Source organism: Lupinus angustifolius, chromosome LG06 (genome assembly GCF_001865875.1).
Source record: "Lupinus angustifolius cultivar Tanjil chromosome LG06, LupAngTanjil_v1.0, whole genome shotgun sequence".
Lineage (NCBI taxonomy): Eukaryota > Viridiplantae > Streptophyta > Magnoliopsida > Fabales > Fabaceae > Lupinus > Lupinus angustifolius.
In genome coordinates, this window is record NC_032014.1 from 2,640,820 (window position 1) to 2,666,296 (window position 25,477).

The 25,477-nt window shown below is 34.8% G+C and overlaps 2 protein-coding genes across 4 annotated transcripts; both read left to right on the forward strand.

Annotated features, from left to right (window-relative positions):
- Positions 3,383–4,715, forward strand: LOC109348901 (zinc finger protein ZAT9-like). 2 transcript variants are annotated; one of them, XM_019589511.1, is made up of 2 exons: positions 3,384–4,280; positions 4,317–4,715. In XM_019589511.1, exons 1-2 carry the CDS (start codon positions 3,488–3,490, stop codon positions 4,418–4,420), a joined length of 897 nt encoding a protein of 298 aa, XP_019445056.1. In that variant the 5' UTR covers positions 3,384–3,487; the 3' UTR covers positions 4,421–4,715. The 2 variants fall into 2 exon arrangements, with proteins under 2 accessions (XP_019445055.1, XP_019445056.1); XM_019589510.1 differs by having other exon boundaries at positions 3,383–4,715.
- On the forward strand, positions 7,289–24,083 carry LOC109348902 (protein transport protein SEC16A homolog). 2 transcript variants are annotated; one of them, XM_019589513.1, is made up of 14 exons: positions 7,289–9,152; positions 9,328–9,648; positions 10,917–11,036; positions 11,116–11,238; positions 11,353–11,520; positions 11,653–11,778; positions 11,859–11,993; positions 12,277–12,404; positions 12,478–12,586; positions 12,663–12,968; positions 13,096–13,230; positions 13,324–13,619; positions 14,069–14,213; positions 23,144–24,083. In XM_019589513.1, exons 1-14 carry the CDS (start codon positions 7,377–7,379, stop codon positions 23,522–23,524), a joined length of 4,269 nt encoding a protein of 1,422 aa, XP_019445058.1. In that variant the 5' UTR covers positions 7,289–7,376; the 3' UTR covers positions 23,525–24,083. The 2 variants fall into 2 exon arrangements, with proteins under 2 accessions (XP_019445058.1, XP_019445057.1); XM_019589512.1 differs by lacking the exons at positions 7,289–9,152; positions 9,328–9,648; positions 10,917–11,036; ... (8 more) ...; positions 13,324–13,619; positions 14,069–14,213 and adding exons at positions 15,634–17,890; positions 18,063–18,383; positions 19,621–19,740; ... (7 more) ...; positions 22,150–22,284; positions 22,384–22,679 and having other exon boundaries at positions 23,002–24,083.

Sequence of the window (25,477 nt, forward strand, 5' to 3'; positions counted from 1 at the left end):
TCCAATTTCTAGTGTAACATAGAATTCATGATTTATTTGCGCTGTCATTAAGTTTGTATGTCAAAACATAGAAAATTCTCTTTATATTGGTTCTTGAATTCTATTAGTTATCTAGTTTGAGATATGGATTGAGTTAGGGATCATTGAAGATGTGAACACTTTGTCTGGCCATATTAAAATGTACTCTTACTAATTGTATAGACTATTTTCTATCCCATAGGTGTTTGGTTCTTTTATTATTTACATAAAGAAAAAAACTATTTTTTTTATTTTTGTGACTAATAAGATTTTATTTTGTTGCTATGTATCCTCATGCAGTTCCAAATAAATAAAAAATTTCATGGTTGAGGCAATTTTTATTTATTTTAAGATTCAAAATGAAAAATAAAACTTAATTATAGTCATCCTTCCGTTAAGAGAGCGGGGTAATATTCCTTTATAAGCGACTGCAACTCAACTTAAGGAGGGATAATATGATATTGAAAGTGGCTGTTTTTCACTTTTTAATTAATATAAGGTTTAAGGAGATAGTCAAACATTCTACCACTTCTCAACCTGAAGGGTGAAAAATATGACTTTAGTTGCTATTACACAACTTTATTTTTGCATTTTTTATAATTAAATAATTAACAATTATAACAACTTGAATTCTAAATTTTTTTAATGTTATTTTTCTAAAAAATGGACATAATTTTTATTGGAAGGTATCTCCCAAATAAAACTTATTAACTACCTTTGTTAGCAAAATACACACTTATTATTTTATCAGAATTAATTATTGTTCAAATATGCATTATTGTCATTTATTTACTTTATTACCAGTATTGTTTTTAATAATCATATTATACTTTAAAATGAATATTATACAAAAAGTTATCATTACTATTAAATTCAGAAGAGACCAAAATAAAAATACCCATATATCGCAGGTAGAAAACAAGGGAAGACACCGACATTAGTGCAAAAACCTTTGCGCCACATGATTGGTCCGTAATGGATCCACCTAATTACCAGTGCAACAAATTATGTGGAGAGTTGTGATCGGAGGAGCACGAAAAGCGGGGTTGAATTGTGGCATATCGGCTCCTTATGCAACAAGCAGATGACGTGCACATGTGTAAGTGAGGAGCATGAAAAGCGAATTGTTGGTGTCGAGTGGTGCTGGAACACAATGATTGTGCAATGAATGACCAACAAATATACATCAGTTGATTGACAATAAATCTGAGACACAGAAGATGATAATTTGGGCGATGAAATGAGATAATTCACCATGGAAATGGAGGAGAAGGACCCATCTCCAATACTCAAGAGTGGAGTGTTACTTTTACACTTCCTTATAAGAATAGAAATGACAATACAATTGTTTCTAAAAAACAAAATATCACAATTCTATTTTTTCTTTTACTTTTCTTATATTATCCTCTCCAATAGTTGAGAGGATTCTCACCCAAAATCGAGGTACCTTTTGTATATTTTTCATTGTGTTTTAACTAAAGGTGAGATGGTATATTTATAACAGTGTTGTGAGAATTGGACGATCTGATCGGTCTGACCACTGACCGGACTTGAAAATGGCTCTGTAGTGTAGTCTTAACTGAATGAGAGTTAAACCGTTTTGAACTGGGGAAATTCTGGTCCGACCGTGTTAAACCCGGTTAAACCGAATTAACCCGAGAAGTTAACCGGACGGTTCAATTAAAAATTAAAAAAAATAGAACATTGTTCTAATATTTTGTTTTACTACCATTTATATATAACTATATATTTATAGATAAAAATTATTAATTATATATGGATTACCCGATCAGACCAGACGGCTTAAACGGTTAAATTGGTTAAACCAAATATGGGACCTCTGCCAGTTTTCACAACATTGATTTATAATTGAACTTGATAAGGTTAGTGATAGGATATATGTTATTTTCAAATAAAAAATATGATAAGTTTGTTATCTTGATTTCAAAAAGGATACTAAGAACCAATAACCTCTCAATCTTTAATTGAAAAAGATGATTATCCTCCGATCTTTATTAATTATAGAGTAAATTATATTGATACCCTTAAGTTTTAGTGAAATTACATAAATCATGTGGACCTTTTTAAAACATACACAAACCACTCTTAATTATATATATACATTACATTGACTACCATTATCATAAAGATAACTGTAATTTCTTAAATAAAAAATTGTGATGAGTGTAATTAAGTCAAGCAAAATACAGTATATTATGAAAACAAATCCAAATAGTATAAAAGTCAATGTCTATTATTATTTTGGTTAGTTATAATATTGTATAAAAGTAATTTAAACATCTCATTAGAATTATTCATACATTTTGTAATGAATAAAAAATAATGAATAGATTAATAGACATAAAATCTTATACTATTTCAACTTGTTTTTGCAATATATCATATTTTGTCTGACTTAATTACATGTATCACTATTTTCTGTTTAAGAAATTACACCACATGGAATAACCTTTTCCATCCCATTCTTTGACTATTAACACATAATTTTATCTAATCAAAATAGATAAAAGAGCTCAAATTCACATAAAGTTTTTATAAACAAATAATATTGCACAAGATAAAAATATTACTAAACCGGAAAATAATTATTATCAAAATATTTTGAATTAAAAAAGAATTACAATATTTATCCTTTAAATATAATTAAGAGTAAATACATTGAGTTTTAGTGAAATTTCACAAAACCTACACAAATTACCTAATTATATATATATATATATATATATATATATATAATTAGGTAATTTGTGTAGGTTTTGTGAAATTTCACTAAAACTCAATGTATTTACTCTTAATTATATTTAAAGGATAAATATTGTAATTCTTTTTTAATTCAAAATATTTTGATAATAATTATTTTCCGGTTTAGTAATATTTTTATCTTGTGCAATATTATTTGTTTATAAAAACTTTATGTGAATTTGAGCTCTTTTATCTATTTTGATTAGATAAAATTATGTGTTAATAGTCAAAGAATGGGATGGAAAAGGTTATTCCATGTGGGCAAGGTTTGCATGTTACTAGTACCTCTTTTCCTGTTCACGATCACACTTTCTCAATTTTTGCCGCTGAATAGTTAATCACATGAAAATTTGTTTTTTTCACAACTCATAAATATAAAAATAGGAAAAACATATTTACACCTAAAATGTAAAAGTTCCGCAATCTATTACCTACTATTAATTTATTATTATTATGAAAATAACGTGAATAAATATTATATTGTATGTATATAAACTTTTATATTAATGGTATATAAATATCACACTAACTATATTTTAATTTATTTATATCCAAAACCATACCATCGGTTGAGGAATGCTTGTTACCTACTCTTTTATAAGCTTCCAATCCCCTTAAAACTTAAAACACATTCACTCAAAAAAAGAACCCTTCTCACAATTCTTCTACTTGGTTCCTTTCTTTCTCTTCTTGTGTGTGGTGCTAAATGGAGAGGCACAAATGCAAGCTTTGTTCAAGAACGTTCCCTAATGGCAGAGCATTGGGTGGTCACATGAAGGGTCACTTCGCCATTCTCCCTCTTCCTCCAAAACCACAATCTGTAACTACCCACACTCACTCTGCTTCTTTGTCTTCTTTTGATGATGATGATGATGAAGAAGAAAAGTGTATGATTTATGAGTTGAGAGAGAACCCAAAGAAAAGTTTCAGACTTGCAGATCCTAAATTCTCTTTTCCATCTGATACTAGCTCTGTGGTTCAAGACAGAGAGAGTGAGACCGAGTCAAAGAACCCAACTCGTAAAAGATCCAAAAGAAACAGAAAGTGGAACCAGAATTTGGAACAAAACAAGAAAGGTAAATTGAGTTTGATGGAGTTGTCACCAGTGAGTTCAGTTTCTGAAACATGGCCTGAAGAAGACGTTGCTATGTGTCTCATGATGCTTTCAAGGGACACGTGCAAGAAGAAAAACACTATCGTGGAAGAACAAGAAGAACAAGAACAAGAAGTTGAAGAAGAAAAAGTAAAACCAAAGGGGTTGAATTTGGAAAAGAATAATATGGAGCTGAAGAGGGTTAGTGGGAAGCACAACAATAAGTGTGACAAGTGTGGTAAAACTTTTCGATCTTCTCGTGCATTGGGGAGTCACAAAACTATATGTTCTCGTGATGATGATGATAAAAACAAAATCTTTGAATGCCCATTTTGTTATAAGGTTTTTGGGTCAGGTCAAGCACTTGGTGGTCACAAAAGATCTCATCTCATTCAATCTTCAAATGCTAGTAACCATTCTACTACTACTACTACTACTACTACTAGATTCAAAGACACCTTCATAGATCTCAACTTGCCAGCACAAACAGAAGAAGATAACCTTAGTGTTGTTTCTGATGCTGATTTCATACATTCATCTGCCTAGCTATCATTATTACTACATGGATGTTTTTCTTTGCTATTGGGGTAAAGTTTCATTTTTAATTTCTTTATTTCTTTTAAAGGAGGTAAAAACATTTCATTATGTTTATTGTTAGACCAAATCAAATGCTTTTGATGGTACAATCATAGCTTATAATTTATGTTTTCACCAACTGTCTGCTATGTTTGTTTATACTTTAGAGTAAAATCGTTGATTGCTACCTAGCTAACACTTTAATGTTCTTCATATTCAACTTGGCTCATCATAGTTGTTATTAGTACAAGAAGCATTCATAATTAAATTACAATGCAAAGTTGCAAACCCAGTTTGTGTTATTCAGGATTTGGGTGAGGACCAACAACTTTCAGCTTTAAAAGTACTAACACTTCTCTCATTCTGTTTTCTGTGCTCTGCTTCTGTTTCATCTGTTATTCCACTTTTGATTAATATATTTTAAATCGGTTTCTTTTTCCCTTCATCATTGCCTTTTTTCCATGCTTCTGATGTTTTATAGTTGAGTTCCTGTTTGTTTTAGCGTGAAGTATGATATCAATGATTCCGTATACAGAGTCAGACACTGTTTTATTATGAAATATGCCATTTGTGTTTGGGTACTCTTGTGTTTGGTTCAGAAATGATCCAGTACACATTACAAAGAGAGAGAGAAAATTGTTTAATTTATTTAATTTATGAATGTACTATTTTTTTTCCTTATATTTTGATAAGAGATAAGTATATTTTTGTTTTGTTAGATAAGACTTATCTAAGTTGAAAATAATGGAGATTCCGGTGGAATGGGAGGGGCCCGCACTATTCTGATTGAAGAATCAGTCAGATTTATGATATGATGAAGTATGAGCAGATCAAATGCTTAATAAAGGATTATTAAAATAAATGTATCTGACAACAAGGCCTTTGTTTTTTAATGATGGTAATAATAATAACTCCTGAAATTAGAATTCAAAAATGTTGGGACCATTTTTTCGTGCATGTGATGTTTTGCTTCACTAAAACTTTACTTCAATAGCGATTGTGATTCATTGAAGCATCTTGTAGTATATATATATTTCTAATCAGATTGGAAAATTGTTAATAAGTGCAAGTATTGTGAGCCAGGATATGAAACTAAGTTATATGACTCATTTATTTCGACCACTTAGTGCAACCTTTCCTGTGTAGCATTCTAATAGGAATGATCTTGACAAGTACATAATTTTACATGTGTTTTTAATGATAAAAATATTATATTGTATATAAAAAGATAAAAAAGTTTTATTACTATATTATTGTTTCCTTTGTTTTTATGATACTTGCCTCTCCGTTAACAGAGATAATACATGGTGCGTAATAGTGAAGATTGGAAGGTTATATAATTTGCCACTTCAGAAAAAATGAAAAGGGAAACGATAAATTGTAAGATAGAAAATTGTCGTATATTCCCAACCTCTTTATTGCTATGTGCTTATCGTGTGAACTTATAATGTCGCAACTATTTCCTAATTTATACTTTTCACGTTTCTGAAGTCATTTTACAATTTTTTATGTGAGGATCAATTTGGTTGAATATGTGATTATATAATTTTAACTACTAATGTGATGGTTATAAAAAACAGTCACTGAAACAAACTAGAATCATAATTTATTCTTTAAAAAAATGTAGAACATAATCAGAGCATCCAAAAGTAATTTATGGCATTATAAGTGGATTATGCTATCGACAAATTTTATCAATGGGATATCAAGGGTTGAGAACTTCAGACTCTAAAATCACCATTTTTGTGGGCTTTACTTAAGCACCATCATAGGGTAAATACCCATGAAAACAAAACAAAAGTGCACACTCAACTACACAAGTACAAAACAACACAAGCGAGTGAACAATATATATAATGAAGTGTTGGACCTTTGGAGTTATATTATAAAAAAAGTAGGGAGTCAAAAGTGAGATATAACATTTTGAATTAGAATCTTAAAGTAATAATTTATTATGTTTTTTTTATAACTATTTTATTTATCATTTCATATCTAATGTAAAACTTTACGCTTAGATAAATTTATCATAAGATATATATTCCTCATCTACTAAACTTAGTGGACCAAACAAGTATATATATTTATATATGTGTGTGAGAGATTTTTACGTGGTTATCATGAAAAGTTGGACGGATGTAGAGTGATTTGGGTAGGCATTTATGGAAGATTAAAATTGGACTAAGCAAAATTGGTTGGTTAAGTTGAGTGAGTTAAATGTGACTTTTTTTGTTCTAATGTGTTAAAGAATATAAAAGAAAATAAATAAGTATACATATATAATTAACCTTATATCAATTTATTATCCTTATGTTATATACATATATAATTAATTTTTCATACTTATATTTATTATGAATTGTTGGAGAAAATAAATAAGTATCGAATTACACTAAACAATATCTTTACAACAAAAAATTAAAATACTAATAATAATGATGTAATAAACAAATAAAGTAGCAATAATGAGAACTGAATAAAGTAATGTAAAATTGAAGAAGAGAAAATATGGCCGTGCTGTGTTTTTCATGGGTGAGAGTGGTGGTACAGAACAAAGTGCTTTCTTTGTCTACCAGCTCCTTATTTTATCAAATAAATTCTGAACCCATGGATCTCACACTTTTGTTTTCTTGTTTTTCTGCATTTGAATTGAGTCCCAAAGCTTTTCAGTTTCTTGGTATGTATTTATCTTTTCCTCTATTTCTTGTTATTGGATTGCATTGCATGACTTTCACAATTCCAAGATCTTATTTTGATTCCTCTTATTGCACCTTCTGCTTCTTGTTAGTGTTAAGGCAGCAGTGACTTTGAGGCTTCTGGTTTTGAATCTTGCAGTTTAGCTCTGTTTTCAAGAAAAAAGTGAAGTCTGAATTTGTCTCAATCATTTGTTGGATCAAGAGGAATTGCTGAAGAATTAGGGTTTTGGTTTATGGCTTCCAATCCTCCATTTCATATGGAGGATAACACAGATGAGGATTTCTTTGATAAACTGATTGAAGAGGATGATGATGTGAGTCCTGTTAAGTCTGGCCAAGATGAAGGTAACAATTCTGATGACACTAAAGCGTTTGCGAATCTCAGCATCGGTGAAGGTTATGCGGCATTCGAGAACTTGGATGCTGGCGAAAGTGGGACTGAACTCAAAGGGGAAACCGGGAGTGTAAAATTGAATGAGGGTTTGGTTGATGGACATGAACAGGAGGAGAATTTGGCATTGCCCACTACTTCAGTTGAATGTGATCATAAGACAGATCCCCATGGTAACAATAGGATGGGATCAGAAGTTACACCCGCTTCAACTGTAAGCAAGACTGATATAATCTCTGGTCCAGAGATTAAGGAGGTAGGTTGGAATTCCTTTTATGCTGATTCGAATGGAGACACTGGATTTGGATCATATTCTGACTTATTTAATGAGTTGGGAGATCAATCTGGGGATTTTCCAGTGACCGCATTTGATAATTCAAGTAGTGCGCTAAATCCTGTCAATGAAGTTCACAATGATGGTTTAAATACTTCAATTAATTACCTGCAGTATCAAGGCAGTCAAGGTTATGAGGCATCCCTACAGAATCACACAACTGGTAATGGTGTTGGCCTAAACGCTTCAGTTAACTATGTGCAATACCAAGAGGGTCAAACTTGTGATGCATCTTTAGAAAAACACGCAAATGGGCAATATTCGGGTAGCACTCAGAACTGGGAGGATCTTTATCCAGGCTGGAAATATGACCACAACACTGGGCAATGGTATCAAATAGATGGGTATGATGCAGCATCCACTACTCAGGGAAGCTCCATAGCCAATACGGCTGTTGATTGCTCTGGTGCTTCTGATGGCAAAACAGATGTATCTCAAAGTGCTCAGGCTGTTTCTGGAACTTCAGCTGAAACTGGCACTTCAGAAAGTCTATCCTGCTGGAATCAGGTTTCACAAGGTAATAATGGGTATCCTGAACATATGTATTTCGATCCTCAGTATCCTGGTTGGTATTATGACACAATTTCCCAAGAATGGCGATCATTGGAAACCCACAATTCATCCATCCAGCCTGCTGTCGAGGTACTTGAAAATGGGCATGCTTCTTCTGGCACGATCTCACATATTGATAATAGTTTGCTTGTGGAGTATAAGCATGCTGTCAATTATGGGTCCCAGGGCATCAGTGATCAAACTGATCATGCTGTAGGTGGCAGCTGGAGTGGTTTGTATAATGCTAACCATCAGCAGGGTTTTGACTCTTACACGACTGAGGCTCCTGTTAAAAGTGGGGATAATATAAGTTCTGGTGGTAACCAACAATTTACTCATTCTTATGGTTCAAGTATTTCTGTGAACAAAGATAAAAAAAATACTTCTAGTTCCTTTGGATCAGTTTCATTGTACAACCATGATCATGGTTTGGCTAATGGAACAATTGAACCACAAAACTTTGCCCCATGTCGGAACATGGTTGAACAGTTTAATTATTCAAATACAAAGTTTGATGAACAAGGAAAATTCTTAAATGATTTTGCTGAAAACAAGAAGCCTTTTAATTATTCCCAGCAATCAATTCAGGGTGGACATCAGCATTCATATGCTCCTCATGTTGGAAGATCATCGGGTGGACGTCCCCCACATGCCCTGGTAACCTTTGGATTTGGTGGAAAACTCATCATAATGAAAGATAATAGTCTTTTGAGCTCATCATGTGGAAGCCAGGTTAATTTTTGATTCTTTTTCTAAGTTTTGATCTATGCTTCATATGGTTTCTAAAAGACTCAGAGGTTGCTTTTTTATTTCTTGTGTTTTACAATATGTTTTCCTCTTTTTTCTATACTTTCCTTCGAGTGATTTCTTAAATTGATTGACACTATATATTCATTTTTATCTGAAGGGTGCTGTACAAGGTTCTGTTTCTATGTTGAACATGATGGAAGTTCTCATGGGAAGTGTTGATTCTTCAAGCATTGGAAATGCCACTGGTGATTATTTTCGTACTCTGAGCCAGCAATCTTTCCCAGGTCCGTTGGTCGGTGGGAGTGTTGGAAGTAAAGAGTTGTACAAATGGTTAGCTGAGAGGATTGCTCACTGTGAATTACCTGATATGGATTATAAGAAAGGTGAACGGTTGAGACTTCTTCTTTCATTGCTTAAGATAGCTTGTCAACATTATGGAAAACTACGTTCTCCTTTTGGTACGGACACCACACTGAAAGTAAGTTACATCCTCTGTCGTTCAAAGTTCCCTTTTCTTTCCTTTCTATATCTTTCTTAATTGAATACTTGTATTGTTATACCTTTCAAGATTGACCAGTGTTCTGTTAATAGCTGCACTGTGCACACAACATTGTGTGTTTGGATTAGCTTTGGGGAAAAAATTATGTTAAATGTTGATTGTCCAACGTTCATATTCACTAATTCAATTTTTTTTGCTAAGCAAAGGGAAAGATATAATATATTAAAAAAGCACCAGTGGTGCTAAGCCAAACAGCCAAAGAACATGCAGAAAACAAATCAACAAGACTGTACAATACAAGACCACGGGTCCAAACACCAATTTGCAAAAATAAAAGACTTAGAACCCGAATTGGATAGAAACCAGGACCAAGATCTAATATGGATTAAATCCATAATTTGAGTAAAGCTGACCTCCTTCCCGCTGAAGATGACAACATTTCTCACAAGCCAAATAGACCACACAGTAGAAAACCAGCAAGTAGGGTTGGTTTCATGGATCAAATGGTTGTATTTTGTTCTGTCATTAATCATTTATTCAGAAAAGTCATTTCATTATAGGTCGTTTTTAATGGTTTGTTCTATCAGTTTTCTTTGTCTGACTATTGGGCTACCTCCCTGTGATCTACTCTTCTTACTAGACTTTACATGCCCAAACAATCCAAGTGAGATTCTATGAACTTACTAACCAAAATAGTAATATATAGAATGTAAATGCTTAGTTAAATAATGGCATATTTGTACTTTCTTTTATAGCTTGTGAAATAATCACACATGAGAAAAATGTGACACTCAACTATCAGTTTAAAATAAAAATCTGGTCTATCTGCATTAGAAATTATAACAAGCTTGCCATTTCATTTAACTTGAAACAACTTAATTTATAAAAAAAGTATAATTCAAAATAATTAAGGCCTTCCAATATGCATTAAATACAACAGTATTAATTAAGTGTTAAATTTCTAGGTTACATTTCACCAATGCATACCTTTGGGGCCTTCAAAATCTGCTATCTTGAAGTGATCCTATTATATTTTGACGTGGAGGATTTATGTACCTTTATAAGCGGTTCTAAAAAATTAAATTGTAATTGGCCTGCAAATGGTTGTTGTGCCCTATTATTGCGATTGGGTTTACTTATCATGTCCATAGGTAGTCTATGATACTAATTCAAATTACTGCCTGGATATTATTCCAAATGGGGTCACTTCCAAGTTTGTTAATCTTTTGGGCTTGTATTTTATACAGGAAAATGATACTCCTGAGTCTGCTGTTGCCAAACTTTTTGCATCTGCCAAGATGAGTGACACTCAGTATGGGATGCTGAGTCACTGCTTGCAAAATTTTCCTTCTGAAGGACAATTGCGGGTGTGTATTTAGTGAACTTCTGACCCAATCTTTTTCTCACATTGTTTTGTACCAATTACTGACTTTGATTTTGATCTAGGCAACTGCTTCTGAGGTACAAAATCTTCTTGTTAGTGGAAAGAAGAAGGAGGCTTTACAGTGTGCACAAGAAGGACAACTGTGGGGACCTGCACTTGTTCTCGCTTCACAACTTGGTGAACAGGTCAGATGCCAATTTTTCAGAAAATACCTGAGCTAGACTTCCCTATGGGTCGTACAGTATTTTCTTATAATGCCTTTGTTTGAGGATTAAATTTGGTGCATATTTGCAATGCAGTTCTATGTAGATACAGTCAAGCAAATGGCACTGCGTGAGTTGGTTTCAGGGTCACCTCTGCGCACATTATGCCTTCTCATTGCTGGTCAACCGGCAGAAGTTTTCTCTACTGACACCTCAGTTAGTGTGCATCCTGGTATTTCCAATATGCCTCAGCACTCTGCGCAGGTGATCCTGATATATCATAAACTAGGAAACTATGAGCTACGCAATCCAATGTTTTCTCACTTCATTTGTTTCATAATTGCAGTGATGTTTTCTTTTATTTTTTAATTTGAAGCTAAAACTTTGTGATGTCAGATTGGATCTAATACTATGCTTGATGATTGGGAGGAGAATCTAGCGGTAATAACTGCAAACAGAACCAAAGGTGATGAACTTGTAATTGTTCACCTTGGTGATTGCCTGTGGAAGGAAAGAAGCGAGGTATAGTTCTCAACCTATCTTCTCTTCAGTTTAGTGATTTCTTTATTTTATTTATTTATGATTAGAAACTCATATTTTAGATTACTGCTGCACACATCTGCTATTTAGTCGCTGAAGCAAACTTCGAACCATACTCAGATAGTGCTAGGCTCTGTCTAATAGGAGCAGATCACTGGAAATATCCTCGAACTTATGCTAGTCCAGAGGCTATCCAGGTACTTTTAAATGTTATTTACTTCTTAAGTTGCTTTTTCGTCAAAATTTGTCTGTTTCATATTCTCTAGTATACCTGTCTACGTGCTTCAAAGATGGCATTTGCCCTTTTAATTATCTTTGGTCCCTAACAAATCCTAGGTTTATCTTCAAATGAAATAATTCCTATTTATTTTATGAATCACTTGTCCTGTAAGCTTTTTAACTAGATATTCATTATGATTCAATATTTTGTAAGATGTATTCCTTGAAGCACTCAAACTTACCTGATTGGTGCTTTGACAGAGGACTGAGTTATATGAATACTCAATGGTGCTTGGAAACTCTCAGTTTATTTTGCTTTCATTTCAACCATATAAGCTTATATATGCATATATGCTAGCTGAAGTGGGAAAGGTTTCAGATTCATTGAAGTAAGTTCACAGAACTTTATTTGTGATATTAATTGTTTATACGATCCGTCTTATCATTGTTATATGACTTCAGGTACTGCCAAGCAGTGCTGAAATCATTGAAAACTGGCCGTGCACCGGAAGTAGAAATGTGGAGACAATTAGTATCATCTCTCGAGGATCGGATTAGAACTTACCAAGAGGTACTTCCTTTTCCTATGTTGAATCTTCATTTTTTCTTAGGCTTGTTACTTATCATGTTTAACAACACATGTCCAGGGTGGATATGCTGCAAATTTAGCTCCTGCGAAGTTGGTTGGCAAATTGCTCAACTTTTTTGATAGCACTGCACATCGAGTTGTTGGTGGTTTACCACCACCTGCCCCATCATCATCTCAAGGTGCTGTTCATGGAAATGAACAGCATTACTGGCCTATGTCCAATAGCAAGTCGACAATGGCCATGTCATCATTAGTTCCATCTGCTTCAATGGACCCCATTAGTGACTGGACAGCTGACAATAATAGAATGACAAAGCATAATAGAAGCCTTTCAGAGCCAGATTTTGGTAGAAGCCCAAGACAGGTGTGTGGTTACTATGAAGGTGTACTGTGAAGATTTTCAGCTTCCTCTCAATATGTTTTTTGGTTGACTTGTAGTATATTGCATTATATTTGATGTTGATGAAAAACATCTGGTTGATTTATCACAGGAAACAACCTCACCTGATGCACAAGGAAAAACACATGCATCAGGGGGTACATCTCGCTTTTCCCAATTTGGTTTTGGCACCCAACTTTTGCAGAAGACGGTGGGACTAGTGTTGAGACCTCGCCCTGGTAAACAGGTATCATCAGTTGCTTTACATTCTTTTTTGTTTTCCTCAACAATACTTCTGATTGTGCCTATTCAAATTGTTCTTATTTTGCTCTATATGCAGGCTAAATTGGGTGAGACAAACAAGTTCTATTACGATGAAAAGCTGAAGAGGTGGGTAGAGGAAGGTGTTGATCCTCCAGCTGAAGAAGCTGCACTGCCACCGCCTCCAACAACTGCTGCTTTCCAGAATGCTCCAACTGAATACAACTTCAAATCTGCATTGAAGACAGAAGGATCACATTCCAATGAGGGCTCTAACATAAGAACTTTAACTCCAGAACACTCTCCAGGGATTCCACCTATACCACCTAGCTCAAATCAATTCTCTGCCCGCAGCCGCTTGGGTGTTCGGTCAAGGTAAAAGCTTATTTTTTATCTATATTAAGGTTATATTGTAGTTGCAAACAGAGGTCAATGTTGCTTTGAGTTATTTTTATTGTTAGTTTATTTATTAGATAATAACATTTGAAATACCTTTCAATAACTATAAAAATTGTAGCACCTAAACAGAAGAAGAGTCAGCATAGTAACTGAATCGTAAGATGTAATTTATCTTTTTTAAAACTGGGAAGAGTTATAATATGGAGAAATGTGTTGTTTTTAGGCTTTAGTAAAACGTATATCAGAAATACCATGATGAAAAGAGAGGAAATTAGGAAGAATGGATGGTTTCTGGATCTTCTGTGAAGCCAGCTCAGTTTCCAAAAACAAAAGGACGATTTTCTCATTTATTGATCAGTTTCTTAGTCACTAATAGATTTGAAAGGAGGACAAAATTGATGAAATTGTTTGTGGACTATACACAGGTATGTTGACACCTTCAACCAAGGTGGTGCAAACTCTGCAAACATGTTTCAGTCCCCATCTGTTCCATCTGTAAAACCTGCTCTCGCTTCCAATGCAAAGTTTTTTGTTCCTGCTCCTGTGCCATCTGATGATCATACAATGGAGGCCATTGCAGAAAGCAGCCAAGAAGATAGTGTAGCTAATGAAGTTCCTTCAACATCTGCCGCCAATGATTGGCCATACCAATCTCCTCTTAAAAATACATTGTCAGCGTCCATGCAAAGATTTCCAAGTATGGGTAACATTTCAAAACAGGGTGTGGCGAATGGCAGTAACTTCCATTCTGCCATTGCACGTCGAGCATCTTCGTGGAGTGGGAGTTTAAGTGATTCATTTAGCCCTCAAAAAATGGGTGAAATGAAGCCTTTGGGGGAAGCTTTGGACATGCCACCATCAACATTTATGGCTGGCGAGTCTTCTCTAATGCATAAACCTATAAGAAGGAACAGTTTTGGAGAAGAACTTCATGAGGTTGAACTTTGAGCAGGTACTACAGGTGTAAATATCACATTTTGTTTTTGATCATCACAACAGTTGGGAAGTCTCTGCTTCTTCATTTCTCTGGAAGCATGGAATTGTGGTATACACTGGGATGGAGTTCATACAATAACAAATATATCCTCACTATTCTATGTTCTGTATTATTTTTTTAATTTCTCAGCTTCCAACCAGGTGATGTATGATTATACCTGATTGGCTCTGTTGATAGTAGGTGATTTATTTTAAATGTCACCTTAGTATGATAGCACAACTCAATTTTATTCATTTTATTAAACAAGAAAACACAATAGGAAAAAATATGTTCTCAACAGGTCAAGAACAAAAGAATAGTTTATGATAAGTGTTAAATACAATTTTGTCCCTTTTGTATCGTTTATCATTATATGATATTAATTTCCAAACTCAGTTCTTTCAGTTTTGTTTGGAAGCTTTTTATAGTTTACACTTCACATATTGACATCATGATGATGAAATGGACAATGAGGCGGTGCCGCTGCTTGGCAGTGATGACTTTAGTCTTTATTGTCTCAGTACACATCACTTGGGAGGGATTATTCATAAAGTGTAATATTTATGGTAAAGATTTATACATGCTCAATCATCTATTATTTATTTATATTGTTTTTGGATAATTGATTATGATGAATAATAGATTATACAATGATAATATACAAAATTTATATATCGTTTAAAGTATACATTTTTCACTCTTAAAGTCACATAGTATTATTAATTTAACTACAACTCTAACTATGCAATTAATAGAGTTGATTTAATGTTCCGTGGCAAGTTGTCAAAGCCAAAAAGTAGTGCAAATAGTATACATTATGTAGCATTTATATAAATAAATGTTTGATGTAAAAAAAAAATAAGATAAATTTTTTTCTATAACAATGGTGTATTAGTTTGATATATTGTATTGTATCATATATTGTTATTATTATTATTGACTATTCAAAAGTAATGTAAATGAATGTAAAAAGTGTATAAATATTACATTAAAAAATAATTTACAAAATGTGGATAAAATGAAGCAATAATAATAACAATTAAGCAAATAATAATGTAAAATTCTAAGAAAAACAACGTAGTTGTGATGTGTTCTTGATGGGTGGAGGTGGTAAGGGCTTTCTATTTCTACTCGCTTCTTATTTTCTCCTCTAATTGTTCTGTTACACATGGATCTCTCAGTTTTTGTTTTTGTTTTTCTGCGTTGATTTGAAGAACTAACATTTTCAGTTTCCTGGTATTTATGCATGTTAACATTGATTTCTGGTTATTATTATATTGCATGAGTTTCACAATTCCCAGATTTTTTTTGTGATTTCGGTTATTGCATTACACCTTCTGGTTATTATTATATTGCATGATTTTGGTTTTGGATCTCGCCGTTTAGCTCTGATTTCAAGGTTAGGAATTGTGAGTGGTTATTGGGAATTGGTCTCAATCATTAGAGGGAATCCATAGAAACTGGTAAAGGTTAAGGATTTTGGCCTATGGCTTCCAGTCCTCCATTTCATGTAGAGGATAACACGGATGAAGATTTCTTTGATAAGTTGGTTGAAGAGGATGGTGATGTGGGGCCTTCTAAGTCTGGCCATGATGAAGGAAATGTTTCCGATGACACTAAAACGTTTGAGGATCTCGATATCAGTGATGCCAATGCTGCATTGGAGAATTTGGATGCTGGCAAAAGTGAGATTGAGGTCAAAGGGAAAATGCGTAGTGTAGAATTGGATGACAATTTGGCTAGTGGAGACGAAAAAGAGGTTAATTTGGTGCTGGCCTCTAGCTCGGTTGGATGTGATAGTAAGACGGTTCCTCCTGGTAACGATGGGATGGGATTAGAATTCACGTCTGCTTCTGCTGTAAGCGACATTGATAAAATCCCTAGTCATGGGGTTAGGGAGGTGGGATGGAATTCTTTTTATGCTGATTTGAATGAACGCACTGAATTTGGATCATATTCTGACTTATTTGGTGAGTTGGCAGATCAATCTGGGGATTTTCCAGGGAGTGCATTTGATAAGTTAAATAGTGAGGTAAACCCTGGCAATGTAGCTCATAATGATGGCTTAAATGCTTCAGTTAATTACCTGCAGTGTCAAGTCAGTCAAGGTTATGATGCAACTTTAGAGAATCGCACAAGCATGCATGGTGATGGCTTAAATGCTTCAGTTAATAATGTGCAATATCAAGAAGGTCAACCATATGACGCATCTTTAGAAAAACAAACAAACCGGCATGATCTGAGTGCCAGTCAAAATTGGGAGGATCTTTACCCGGGCTGGAAGTATGATCACAGCACTGGGCAATGGTATCAAATAGATGTGTATAATGAAGCAGACACTACTCAGGGAATCTCCGAAGCCAATACAGCTGTCGATTGGACCGGTGCTTCAGATTACAAAACTGAGTTGTCTTATATGCAGCAAACTGCTCCAGACGTTACTGGAACTTCAGATGAAATTGGCACAACTGAAAGTGTATGTAACTGGAGTCAGGTTTCACAAGGGAACAATGGGTATCCTGAACATATGTATTTCGATCCTCAGTATCCTGGTTGGTATTATGACACTGTTGCCCAAGAATGGCGATCATTGGAAACATACAATCCATCCATCCAGTCTGTTGTTGAGGGAGTCGAAAATGGGCGTGCTTCTGCAGGAACTTTCTCAGATAATGGTAGTAGTTTGTATAGAGAATATAGCCAATCAGGCAATTATGGATCACAGGGCATTGGTAGAAGTCAGGCTGTAGAAAGCAGCTGGAATGGTTCATATGGTGATAACCATCAGCGGGGTTTTGATATGTACACAAATGGTACTCCGGCTCAAAGTGGGGATAATATAACTTCTGGTGGTAATCAGCAATTTACTCATTCATATGGTTCAAATGTTTCTGGTGGTAACCAGCAAAAAACTTCTAGTTCCTCTGGATCACTTGCATTGTACAATAAAGAAAGCCATGATCAGAGTTTGACAAGTGGAACTGTCGAACCACAAAGCTTTGTCCCAAGTGGGGATGTTGTTCAACAGTTTAATTATTCAAATACTAAATTTGATAAACAAAGGAAATCCTCAAATGATTTTTCTGAAAGCCAGATGCCCTTTAGTTATTCCCAACAATCAATCCAGGATGGACATGAGTATTCATATGCCCCTCATGCTGGAAGATCATCGGCTGGACGCCCATCTCATTCCTTGGTAACCTTTGGATTTGGTGGAAAACTCATCATAATGAAAGATAACAATCTTTCGAGCTCATCGTATGAAAGTCAGGTTAATTCTTGATTCTTTTCCAAACCTTTGATCAATGCTTCATTTGGTTTCTGAACGACTTAGAGGTTGCTTTGGTATCACTTCTGTTTGAAAATGTTCTCTCTTTCTCCTCTAGCTTCCTGTGAATGATTTCTTAAAATGATTAACACTGTATATTCATTTTTATCTGAAGGGTGCTGTCCAAGGTTCTGTTTCTGTGTTGAACTTGATGGAAGTTATCTTGGGAAGCCTTGATTCTTCTAGCATTGGAAATGGCACCAGTGATTATTTTCGTGCTCTAAGCCAGCAATCTTACCCAGGTCCATTGGTTGGTGGGAGCGTTGGAAATAAAGAGTTGTACAAATGGCTAGATGAGAGGATTGCACACTGTGAATCACCTGACATGGATTATAAGAAAGGTGAAAGGTTGAGACTTCTTCTTTCGTTGCTTAAGATAGCTTGTCAACATTATGGAAAACTACGTTCTCCTTTTGGTACGGACACCATACATAAAGTAAGTTACATTTATTGTCGTTCAAGCTCCTTTTCTTCTTCTTCTTCTTCTTCTATATCACTCTTAAATGTATTGGTAATAGTTATTAAGATTGGCCAATATTCTATTATAGATATACTATGCACAAGATTATGTTTTGGATTAGCTATGGAAACAAAGGTTTTTGTTAAAAGTTGATTGTGCAATGTGCATATTGATTTTTTTAAAATTAAATCAGTTATTAGCAAAATAATATATGTTTAGATAGAGTTTGTTTTGGATCGTGTACAACTATACATGCAAGCTTTTTTCACTAGTTGGGGTTGCTTACATGGATCCAGTGATGCTATTGTGTTCTGTCGTAACAATGTTTTTAGAAAAACCATATCGTTTTTAATGGTATGTATTATGGGTTTTCTTTGTTCCCATGTACCTATAAGGCTATAACTATTGGGCTATCCTCCCTTTAATCTACTCTTCTTGCTAGGGCTTCTAAAGGTCTTTTCCTCACATGTCTAAATCACCTAATTGAGACCCTACCTACCTAATTTACCACAATAACAATATATGGAATGCAATGCTTAGTAAAATGTAGGACTAATTTGTACTTTCTTTTAGTGCTTCCAAAATAATCGTTGTTAGAATAATTGGGCCTAACTCCACCCCAAAAGCTAGCTCATACGGGAGGATTGATCAAGTTATTATAAATGGCTCTTGGCTCATATTCTTAAGTGATGCGGAACTTGATACTTTAACATGCCCCCTCACATCCATGAACTATTCATCTGGAGCGTGAAAATTTGTAGGAATGAACATTACGTGCGCCCATCATCGAGCTTGGCTTTGATACCATGTTAAAGTTCCATATCAAAACTAATTGGATATGAAAGGAGTAGTCCAACATGTATTGAAACCATGCCAAGGAGAATGGGCGGATGATGTGTGACTTCCAACACTCCCCCTCCACAATAGCCTGTTGGACTAAGTAAAGGGCACTTTCTGGCCCATGATGGAGAACCAGGGAAAAGATTAATTTTGGCTCTGATAACATGTTAGAATAATTGTGCTTAATTCCACCCCAAAAGCTGGGGGTTGCCCAACTTATTATTAATGGCTCATGTGGGACTTCATACTTTAACAACAAATGAGAAAATCATAATGCTCAAGTACCAGCTTAAAATAAAAATTACTGCCTAGGGACTATTTTTGATAATATTGCTTCCAAAATGTCCAACCTTTGGGTTTGTTTTTTATTCAGGAAAATGACACTCTGGAGTCCGAGGTTGCAAAACTTTTTGCATCTGCGAAGAGTAGTGGCACTCATTATGGGATGCTGAGCCATTGCTTGCAAAATTTTCCTCCTGAAGGACAGATGCGGGTGTGTATTAACCTAACTTCTGAACCAATCCCCTTCTCACATTGTTTTCTACCAATTACTGACTTTGATTTTGATATAGTCGATGGCTTCCGAGGTACAAAATCTTCTTGTTAGTGGAAGAAAGAAGGAGGCTTTACAATGTGCACAAGAAGGGCATCTGTGGGGACCTGCACTCATTCTTGCTTCGCAACTTGGCGATCAGGCCAGATGCTAATTTTTCATACAATACTGTTCTGATACTTTATACCTGAGCTAGACAGTCCCCTATGGGTTGTGAAGTCTTTTCTCATAATGCTTTTGTTTGGGATTAAATTTTGTGCATATTTGCAATGCAGTTCTATGTTAATACAGTGAAGCAAATGGCATTACACCAGCTGGTTGCAGGGTCACCTCTGCGCACATTATGCCTTCTAATTGCTGGGCAACCGGCTGAAGTTTTCTCTACTGGCACCTCAGTTAGTGATCATCCTGGTGCTTCTAATATGCCTCAGCACTCTGCACAGGTGACCATAATAGGATAAACAAGGAAGCGATGTGAAAGCTGCAATCCAAATGTTTTCTTACTTCATTAGTTTCATAGTTGCAAAGGCTATTTCTTCTCATTTGACTTGGCAGCTTAAATTTTGCAATTCCAGGTTGATTCTAACAGCATGCTTAATGATTGGGAGGAAAATCTGGCTGTAATATCTGCAAACAGAACCAAAGGTGACGAACTTGTAATTGTTCACCTAGGCGATTGCTTGTGGAAGGAAAGAAGTGAGGTATTGTGCTCAATCCTTCTTCTCTTCTGCTTAATGATTGCTATTGTTTTCCATTTTCTGATGTGAACCTCATGTTTTAGATCACTTCTGCACACATCTGCTATTTAGTTGCTGAAGCAAACTTCGAGTCATACTCAGATAGTGCTAGGCTTTGTCTAATAGGAGCAGATCACTGGAAATTTCCTCGAACTTATGCTAGTCCAGAGGCTATCCAGGTACTTTGAAATATTTTTAGTTCTTAAGTTGTTTGTTCCTCAAAATTTGTCTGCGCTGTTGCTTTTACTTGGTTCGAGTCTTTTTCTCACAAAAATATCATGTAAACTGTCTGTTTGTCAATGAAAAATGTTACTCCCATGCCCCTTTTTGGGGTGTTGGAGATATAGGAAGAGAGAAGAGATGTCATTGATGATATGTTGTGAAAGAAAGGATTAGCTCTCTCTAGATTTCTCCCGGTTACCAACTGCTCAAATTTTGGGATTTTGTTAGGTTTAAACTTGACTGTTTCATATTCTCTAGTATGCCTTCATGCATGAGTGTAATCTTCTCTTTTAATTACCCCACCAGTCCTAGGCTTATCTTGAAAAGCTGTGTCACATACTTTTTTCACCTCTGTATCTCTTGCTTTCTAAAAGTAACGTGTTCAGTACAACAGGAAAATCAAATCCTTTTCCACTAGGTGGGGTCAACTACATGAGACAAATGATGTCATTACATTTTGTCAAATTATGACCTCAGATTGGCCTTTAAAGAACATGTTCATTATGATTCGATATTTGTAAGATGTGTTTCTTGCGTCAAACTTACCCTACCTGGCCGGTACTTGGACAGAGGACTGAATTATACGAATACTCCAAGGTGCTTGGAAACTCTCAGTTTATTTTACTTCCATTTCAACCATATAAGCTTATATATGCATATTTGCTAGCTGAAGTGGGAAAGGTTTCAGACTCATTGAAGTAAGTTAACAAAACTTTATTTGTGATATTATTTCTTCATATGATCTGTCTTATCATTGTTATTTGGCTTCAGGTACTGCCAAGCAGTACTAAAATCATTGAAAACTGGCCGTGCACCAGAAGTAGAAACATGGAAACAATTGGTATCATCTCTTGAGGATAGGATTAGGATTCATCAACAGGTACTTGTCCTTTATTAAATCTTCATTATTTTCAGTGTTCTTACTTATCCTCCTGTTTCTTGATATATGCTCAGGGTGGATATGCTACAAATTTGGCTCCTGCAAAATTAGTTGGCAAATTGCTCAACTTTTTTGATAGCACTGCACATCGGGTTGTTGGTGGTTTACCACCACCTGCTCCATCATCATCGCAAGGTGGTGTTCATGGAAATGAACAGCGTTATCAGCATATGTCAAGTAGCCAGTCAACAATGGCCATGTCATCATTAGTTCCATCTGCTTCAATGGAACCGATTAGTGATGGGACAGCTGACAATAATAGAATAATAAAGCATAATAGAAGTGTTTCAGAGCCAGATTTTGGTAGAAGCCCAAGACAGGTGTGTGATTACTCTTAAGGTTTACTGTGAAGAGTTTCAGCTTCCTCTTGGCATGCTTGGTTGAATTATATTGTATTATATTGTGTTACATTTGAACTTGACAGAAAAAATCTGGTTGATTTGATCACAGGAAATGGCCTCACCTGGTTCACAAGAAAAAACACATGTATCAGGGGGTACTTCTCGCTTTTCTCGTTTTGGTTTTGGCTCACAACTTTTTCAAAAGACAGTGGGACTAGTTTTGAGACCTCGCCCCGATAAACAGGTATCATTAGTTGTTTCATATTCTGTCCTGTTTTCCTTTTGTTCTCAACAACTCTTCTAACTGCCTATTTAAATTGTTGTTGTTCTGCTCCATATGCAGGCTAAATTGGGTGAGACAAACAAGTTCTATTATGATGAAAATCTGAAGAGGTGGGTAGAGGAAGGTGTTGATCCTCCAGCTGAAGAAGCTGCACTGCCACCGCCTCCTACAACTGCTGCCTTCCAGAATGGTTCAACTGAATACAACTTGAAATCTGCATTGAACATTGAAGGATCATCTTCTAATGAGGGCTCTAATATAAGAACTTTAACTCCGGACCCCAGGCCAGGGATGCCACCGATTCCACCAACCTCAAATCAGTTCTCTGCCCGTGGCCGCTTGGGTGTTCGGGCAAGGTAAAACACTTATTTTTAAGTCTTTATTAAGGTCATGTTCTAGTTGCAAGCATAGGTAAGCTATGCTTATTGTTGGTTTCTCTTTTAGACAATACAATTTGAAATTGAATACCTTTCGAGAACTATAAGAATTGTAGTGCCCAAATAGAAGAACTAGCATTGTAGCTGAATCTTAAGATGTATTTTATCTTTATTAAGATGAGACCAATTCAAATTCCAGAAACAATAGGAAGATTTTGTCATTGATAGTTCAGTTTCTTAGCAATCAACTGAGTTTGAAAGGTGTACAAAATTGATGAAATTGTTTATGGACTATACTCAGGTATGTTGACACCTTCAACCAAGGTGGTGCAAACTCTGAAAACTTGTTCCAGCCCCCTTCTATTCCATCTGTGAAACCTGTTCCCACTGTCGCAAAGTTTTTCATTCCTGCTCCTGCACCTTCAAATGAGCTGAAAATGGAGGCTATAGCAGAAAGCAACCAAGAAGATAGTGCAGCTAACGAAGATCCTTCAACATCAGCCACAAATGATTGGTCGTATCAATCTCCCAAACATGCATCCTCAACAGCCATGCAAAGATTTCCAAGTATGGATAACATCTCAAAGCAGGGTGCAGTGACGGATGTCAGTAACTTCCGTTCTGCTCAATCACGTCGAACAGCTTCGTGGAGTGATAGTTGTTTTAGTGATTCATTTAGCTCTCCAAGAATGGGTCAAATGAAGCCTTTAGGGGAAACTTTGGGCATGTCGTCATCAACATTTATGCCTAATGAGTCTTCTCTAATGCATACGCCTACAAAAAGGAGCAGTTTTGGAGAAGAACTTCATGAGGTTGATCTTTGAGCAGATACTAAAGCTGTAAATATCACACTTTTTTTGGGGTCATCAAATAGTTGAAAAGTCCATGCTTCTGCACTTCACTGAAGCATGGAATAGTGGTATACATCCGATGGAGTTCATACGGGAACAAAAGATGTTTATCACCTTTCCCATCCCGCCACCTGATCACCCTGCTCATCCTGACCTGGTGATGTATGATTAGATCTGGTCGCTTACTTGATTCCTCAATGGATTTGACACTGGCCACCTTCTCTGCCTTAGGGAATTGGTGCCTACAGTAGCAAGGGATAGAGCACCAGCGTAGGTGATAGTACAACTCATTTATTCATTTTAGTGAACAAGAAAATACATACTCCCTTGAGGGGGGAAATGACCTCAACAGATCAAGAACAAAAGACTAATCTATGGGATTGTTAAATATAATTTTGCCCCTTTTGTATCAGTTTTTGTATGATACTAAATCTCCAATCCAGAGTCTTCAGTTTTGATTGTAAGTGCCTTATAACTACATTTATATATTGATATATCATGATGCAATGTACAATGTAGAGAAGATGCTGCTACCGAGTAATGATTTTAAGTTGCTGTTTAAGAGGATTGTGTTTTCATTGTTTGGTTATTTCTCAAACTTAAGAAGGGCTATTCATTACAAGAATCCACACTACTGCTGATTCAATGAGAAGATATTGGGATATAGTTGAAGCAAAAACTCTCACAGGCACTGGTCATGGCATAACTAATCACCAATTACCAATCACTTCAGTATCTTCATTGTATTTTATGATCATTATTTTATTTTTTTCATTTATTATAGATCATAGATAAATTGTCATATGTCAAATTTTAAAATACAAGCACATATTTTGTGTTGTCCTTAACGAAAGTATGAAACTACGTGTGAGCCAACTCAAGTTAAGGACCAAAGTTCATAGGCTTCCTCTTTGAATAGACTCCTCAAATATAATAATTTGTGAGGTGGCCCTTGAAATGCAAAACATGTCTAAGAGATATTTAGGTAATTGAATGAACATAATTTCTATATCCCTATTACCCTTACTATTGTATAGATATTCAGGTAATTGAATATATATAATTTTATTAAATTTTATTTAGTAATTATCATGTCATAATTTTCATATTCCAGTTTTATCTTCTTGTAATATCTCATTAATAATTATAATAAACTTCCGGATGTTTTTTTATTCTTTTCCATCAATACATCATTACTATTTCGTATATTTTCTTATTTCTATTTTATCTTTTCATCACTCCAATAAAAACAACTTTGACCCTTACAAAAAACATTCAATAACACATTTATAAAAAGTTTGATATATACTTGATATTAGAAAAATAAGAATACGAGTCAACAGACACAGAAAGTACGTGGAGACCCTAGTGTATATATATATATATATATATATATATATGAGTAAATTACACTGATATCCGAGTTTTAGTAAAATTATACAAATCACATACATTTTTTTTAAATTTACACAAATCACCCCTAATTATATATATATATATACATTACATAGATAAGTGTAATTTCTTAAATAAAAAATGGTAAAAAATGGTGACATATGTAATTAAGTCAAACAAATATGATATATTATTGTGGAGACAAGTCCAAATAGTATAAACTTGATATATATTCATTATTTTTTATTCGTTACAAATTGCATCAATGAGTTTAAGGTTGTGTTTAAATTACTTTCATATTATATCCTAACTAACTAAAATAAAGAACAAACATCGACTTTTATACTATTTGGACTTGTGTTCACAATATACTGTATTTTGTTTGACTTAATTACACATGTCACCATTTTTTGTTTAAGAAATTACACTTATATGTTATGTCTCTTACAAGGGTAATCAATGTAATGTATATGTATAATCAGGGGTATCAGTCTAATTCACTCTATATTATATATATATATATATATATAT

What these genes read in the sequence shown, in the direction of transcription:
- LOC109348901 (XM_019589510.1), top strand. Translation starts at nt 3,488, where the DNA reads ATGGAGAGGCACAAATGCAAGCTTTGTTCAAGAACGTTCCCTAATGGC.
- LOC109348902 (XM_019589512.1), top strand. Translation starts at nt 16,106, where the DNA reads ATGGCTTCCAGTCCTCCATTTCATGTAGAGGATAACACGGATGAAGAT. An exon ending in GCTCATCGTATGAAAGTCAG is followed by an intron (nt 17,891 to 18,062) that starts GTTAATTCTTGA and finishes TTTTATCTGAAG; the next exon opens with GGTGCTGTCCAAGGTTCTGT. An exon ending in TGCCTCAGCACTCTGCACAG is followed by an intron (nt 20,244 to 20,375) that starts GTGACCATAATA and finishes TTGCAATTCCAG; the next exon opens with GTTGATTCTAACAGCATGCT.